This window comes from Manis pentadactyla, chromosome 7 (assembly GCF_030020395.1).
Source record: "Manis pentadactyla isolate mManPen7 chromosome 7, mManPen7.hap1, whole genome shotgun sequence".
Lineage (NCBI taxonomy): Eukaryota > Metazoa > Chordata > Mammalia > Pholidota > Manidae > Manis > Manis pentadactyla.
Genome location: NC_080025.1, coordinates 76,245,036 through 76,251,035, shown reverse-complemented (window position 1 = coordinate 76,251,035; position 6,000 = coordinate 76,245,036). Strand labels below are relative to the sequence as shown.

The 6,000-nt window shown below is 42.5% G+C and overlaps 1 protein-coding gene across 2 annotated transcripts in view; it reads left to right on the top strand.

Moving 5' to 3' along the window:
* Positions 1 to 2,863: 2,863 nt before the first annotated feature.
* The window catches only part of FAM133B (family with sequence similarity 133 member B), a 28,430-nt gene continuing 25,293 nt past the window's right edge, over positions 2,864 to 6,000 (top strand). For both annotated transcript variants that reach the window (XR_008998485.1, XM_036879238.2), the window contains exon 1: positions 2,864 to 2,956. Coding sequence is in view for 1 of the 2 variants with exons in the window: in XM_036879238.2 (XP_036735133.1) it covers positions 2,933 to 2,956 (24 nt within the window). In the remaining variant the exon portion in view is untranslated. The remainder of the gene's footprint in view (positions 2,957 to 6,000) is intronic.

The window sequence follows — 6,000 nt, the reverse complement described above, 5'->3', positions numbered from 1 at the left end:
ATGACCCCGCCACTTAGAGTTTAGTGTGTCAGAAAATTTCCTGGAGACTTATTCAAAATGTACATGAACTAAATTGAACCATATGAAGTTGCCATTCTTATGGGTTAGAAATTGTTCAATAGCAATAATTCCATATGGTTCTACCAATATAAACTCTTGTTAATGTACATGGTCTCATATTCTGTTTTATAATTCTCTCTCTCAAAGATGTGTAGTGTCCATGTTCCATATCAACACATGCAGGTATACATCACTTTCTGAATACCTGGAAATTTTGCCATTGCATAGATATACCATATTTTTTTAGCCAGTTCCCTTGTGATGGATATTTACCTTGTTTCTTGTCTTTTCTTTCTTGATTAATATGGCTGAATGATCACATGGCTACTGTCTTCAAACTTGAAAGCTCTATGCTTCCATGTCCAATCTAGGGACATGCCCCCCAAACAGCAGACCCTTGGGTTTGTGGATTAGGTTTCTGTATCTCTCTCCATTGTTGAAAATCTTAAATAGTCACACAGCAACGATGAAAAGTATATCAAATTCAAGTATTATTAAATTTGGATATAGACACAAACTCATCTAAGTGTATTTAACATTAAAGATGCTGTCTGAATTAAAATCTTTGCTATTCAAGTTGAAAATCCCTCCCCCAGTGAATTATTATTATTATCATTAGACTGTCACTATTTAAAACCTTGCCTTTTATCAGTGCTCATGTTACTTATTCAAAAACCTCTGCCTGCAGAATAAAATACAACTTCTTCCTTTGGTTTTCAAGGCCCTTGGCCTATAACTCTAAGGTACCTTCTCAGCCACGTTTCCCCTCTACCACATGTCGTCTGTGCTGTCCCATCTGACCACATCGTCTTCCCATTTGCTCAGGCTGTTCCCTCTGTTTGGAATATCCTTCCGTTTCAGCTCCTCTGTGGGAAGCCTGCCCATCTCCACAGTCCACCTGTAGTGCCACTTCTCAGTTCTTCCTCACCCCCCAAAGGCAGTGTCATACTGTAAGGGAAAGCACATGCTTCCAAGTGTGCTGCACCTACACTTGACCCCCTGGCTTTTCCACTTTCTAGCCACGGGACCAGGGAAAAACCATTTGTCTTCTCTTAGCCTCAGTTTTACTCATCTGAAAAATGGAACATAATCACTTGGTTATTCCTATGGCATTTAGGGAGGGCATATAGGGCCATAGTTAGAAGGAAAGTGTATTTTTCAGTGGATTACCCTTGCATAGAGGATGTATAAAGCATTTCTTTATTCTTCTCACTGAGTCACTGTGAATTATATCCTGAGAAGGCCAAGGCTGATTCAGTCTCTATGGAGTTCACTCAGATGAGCTCCTGATAACTTTTGCCTTCTTCTTCATTATTTCTATGGTCATTTTCCTGTTTCTCTGTTCTCCCATGGGATTCCTGCTCCATCTGGGAAAGGCTATGTACATTGCCAGAGGGGGAGATACCTATAGGAAACACAAACCTTTCTGTTGACTTACAGCATTGTTCTATTTTAAAAAAATTTTGTACTCTTTATAACCAGCCAAAGGAAGTAAAAGGTAAAAAAAAAGGGAGTGGGGATTAAAGAGGAAAAAACCAGTATTTTCCCACAGGTATTATCATGTTTATGTTGGAGTACCAGAAATAATATCTGTAAAGTTCCCACAGTATTAAAAGCATTATAAATGAACCATGAACAAAAAACAATATTCACAGATTTTCCTCTTCCTCTTGTGCATACAGAGAAGCCTGTCTTTGGTCAGAGAATCCCCAGTTTTTTGAGGAGTAATAGAGAAGGAGGAGAAATGAAAGACTGGAAGCCTAATTTACAGTAAAAAGCAAAGTGAGTTACTCAGAAGAATGAACATTTACTGGGGAGCATACCACAGATGGCTGCATTTAAGAGAGTCTGGGAAAATTTTGAGAGAGGAAATGGGAGCTGGCAGCATCTGCTGTGCAATGCAGTACGAAAAAGAGAGAGAAATGAGAAATGGGTAAAAATTAGGTGAAGGTGTTACCTTGTATGTAACAGGGTGTAAACCCATTTTGCTGCTTTCCAAGAGTCCAGAAAAGATTCAAATTGATTTTACATTGCTTTCTAATGATACATTGCTGTGATGAGCCCAGCTTTATCCAGGTCTATAAATACTTTATAAATACAATGATTCTTCTGGAGCCCAGATCAATGAAGCTTTAGTATTGTTCTGACATTATTATGACATGACATGCAGTAAGGTTGGCACTGTGTGTGTTTCTCTCTCCTGCCAGTTTATAAAGGTAGGTCCTTTGAAGATAGGGCTTGTGTCTTAATCATCTTTGTGTCCTGCACCACATCCAGTTTCCAGACACCCAGTTAGTGAATTGCACAAAGTAGATGTTCAGAACTCAAGAATGCGTGGGTGAGGGATGAATGGCAGTGAACTTGAAGGGCGATTTCTTTGGTAACATCTATGACAACACTGTCTTCTCTCCCACCACCTGATGGACTTTGTGAGGGAGTATGTCCTGGTGCTTACTTTTACCCGAAGAACTTGCACTAAGTTAAACACCCAATTAACGGCTAAAATTATCTTTGAATCCCCTAGGATGAGGATTTCAGCTCATCGGAATGGAAGAGGGCAAAACAATCCAAGGCCAAACGGAAGTGAGCTGCCTTGGTGAGGCTGCTGTACCGAAGAGCAGTGCCCGCCTGCCCCAGAGAAGGTGGTGAAGAGGGGGAATCCTCCAGGCCCCCGCTGGGAACGGCCGGTGGTGGCCGGCGCCCGCCTCTCCTCCGAGACGCCAGGTGGCGCTGTGGCCCGGCGCGGTCGCCGAATCCGCACGGCGCCGCTCTCTGGGCGTAGTGGAGTCGGTAGGAGGGCCTGCGGCGGGCCCGCCTCGGCTTCTTTTTTGCCCGGTGTTCCTCGGCGTCTGACTGCGTTCAGTCCGGCACCATGGGGAAGCGGGACAATAGAGTGGTGAGTATCCGAGGGGGAAGACAGTGGGGCGACTTGGGGTGCGGCGGAGGGGAGCTAGACCCCTGGCTTCTCCCGGCGGGGCCCCAGGGTCAGCGGCCGCGCCCGGCCCCGGAGACCCAGCTCGCTTCCCCCGCCGCGCGTGCGCCGCCCGCGCCTCTAGCGCCTTCGGGTCCCCGCGCTCCTGCCTCTAGCCTTTCCCCTCGGTCCCCTCTTTCTTAACCACTTCCCAACCCCGCCGCACTCTCTGGCGGTGCCCCCTGGCTCCCTTCCCTCCCGTACTCGGGCCAGCGGTGTCCAGTTTCTTAGAGCCACAAGGGCTTAGGGAGAACGGTCCCCTCCGGTGTAGATGCTTCATAGGCTATGGCGGCGCCGGGGCTCGCCCTCTCCTCCAGATCACGTCCCTATCCTGAGCACCCGCGGGGGGGATGGAGACGCGACGGCCTCGCACGCCGCCCCAACATCAGGGAAGCTGCAGCGCGTCCAGTTCTGGCGGCGTACGGGCTCCCGTTTGAGAACCAGAATTCGAGCATTTGGCTTGGTGCTCCCAGCTCCCAGCACTGCCTGGCACCTAGTAGGCCTATGAAGGAGTGAACGGCATGAGAATAATTGACTTTAAAGAATATCAGTTTTGGTTCCTTGGGAGTTAGGTCACCTAGTTACTTCTCGGAGCCTCAGTATTTTCATCTGTAAAAGGGAGTCAGTGTTATCCACAACTTTGTAGAATACTTGAGACCACAAAAAGGAAGATAGCCGGTCGAGTGCTTGGCATGAAAATTGTTATTCTATTGAATGAGATAAAAAGACATAAAGGGAAACTTAATAGCAGAGAATAAGTAATATCTGGTGGAAATTAGAGGTCCTGGGGGCATTCAAAAAAGAAGGTACTTTGAACAGGTACAGATGGGAAGAAGGCATTCTATATGATTATGAGGTTAGTTTGGGGAAGGTTATGAATTAGATTGGATGGGCCCTAAGGGGTTAGCAGTAAGTTTAGGTTTGTAGCCTTATGGTCCCTATGCCTGTCTATGACAGTTTTAACCATTGAAGTCTTCATAATCAGAGATGTCTGGAAACCATAGTGGTGAACCTTGATTACAAGTTTGAGGAATATTCTTTTCCATCTGCTTTCCTGGCTTCAGGTCAGACCTTGTGGTAACTGATTTTCAAGAGCTGAAAAGGTGTTCTGGAACATCCTTAGGCTTAAGGTATTAAGAGGTTTTGACTCCTTAACGATTTTGGGCCTTGAATATTTTGAAGTCACCAGACCCTGGGTAGTTTCATACTGGGGCCTAAGTTGCTTTGTTTTACTGGGAAACAATGTTGGTTTGCACATCAAAACATTTGAAAGGTTGTTCAAGTTAGCTTGATTTACTAGATTTTGAGAATAACTGGGCTCTACTTGTCACTTGGTATTCTGTATGCTGTCATGGCACAAAGTGTTCTGGTAACATTTTACTTGTACTTCCAAGGTTGTGGTAATGAAAACAAATGAAGAGGTGGATGATGCAGATCGCTAATTAAGCCATGTCACTGCATGGAGGAGGAGATGGAGCTGTTTAAACTTGGACCAAAATTTGGTCGTGTGATGTTTAGTTTAGTTCAGTACATCATAACTCTGGATTTTAAATAAAATGAGCATTTGCCTCTGAAAATAATGGCAGTTTTTCCTTCTTACATTGTTGATAAGAATCATAGTATTAAAGATGACAATTGCTTTCTAAAAAATTCATGTTGAAATTGTTTTTCTTTAAATAGACTACTTTTTTAGAGCAGTTTTGGGTTCACAGCAAAACTGAGCAGAAAGTACCGAGATCCCAGGTACTCCCTGCCCATAGACTTAGCAGAGTGGTACCTTTGTTCCAGTTGATGAACTATCTTGACACATCATTTTCACCTGAAGTCCATTGTTTATATTAGGGCTCACTCCTGGTATTACACCTTGGTGAACAGTTCTTTTTTAACTGAGCAATTTAACGCACTAGATTTGTAAAGGTCTCTTAAATTCATGATGGCCACCTTTTGTGCCCATTGGTTTCTAGAAGTTTTCTTCTAGATAAAAACAGTTAAAGGAACAAATGAACATTTTGTCTGCACATGTTGTCCTCAGCATTTTCACATCATTGCTCTTTTCCTGCCTGCCCACTTGTGTATTCCCTTGAGCGCAGTTTGCCATCCTGAGTTTCAAAAACAAATCCTTTTGCCTTACCCAAACTCACGCAGCAGTTTCTAGCTACGGACATACTAATTACATACGAGTGTTTGATTTACACGGTCGCAGTATTTAAAGTGATTAAATCATAGTGAGACCTTTCAAGAAATTGTACAATTTCTTTATTTTAACTGATGCCTAACCACCCACCCTCTTACTGTTAGGAGCATTATGCCTAATATATGAAAAGGCTTTGCCTTTGTAAAATAGTTATTTTGTTTTAAAACTTTCTGTGTGCATAGGAGAAGGAAGCAGTGTTGCTTAATGATTATGATAGACTGTTTTTTGCCAGAGACTGGCCTGTAAGATGCACTTAGTAAATATTACTATTGTAATTGAAATAAATGAGATATTTGGAGTGCAACTTAAGCAGACTGAGGATAGTGTTTATAGTCAGAAGCTTGAAAGTTAAGCCTTATTACTCAGTGATAACTCATGTAATTGTACCATAAATTTTCTGATTAGTAGTCCTACCATGTGACTCTTTTATTTTCCTCTGAAAAGTACACACAGTAAGACAGGTTGGCATGTACTTTGGGGAAGCAGTTTCACATTTGACATTAAGACACATAAAAATGTTAATGCACTTTTAAGATATATAAGAAAATTTGAAGACTCTAAAACATGGTAAATGTTGCATTAGCATTTTTTAAATATATATAAAGGAAAAATTGCCACTGTGCTATTTGTCAATTTTCACCCAAAGACAGTTCAGCTCTCTGAATTGGAGAGGGAGTAACTGTGGTTGATTTTTCTCATTGTATTTACCATTAATATTATGATGATGTTCGTAATTTTTTGGTTTTGTTTTTCTTTTATAAAGGTAATTTTTTTC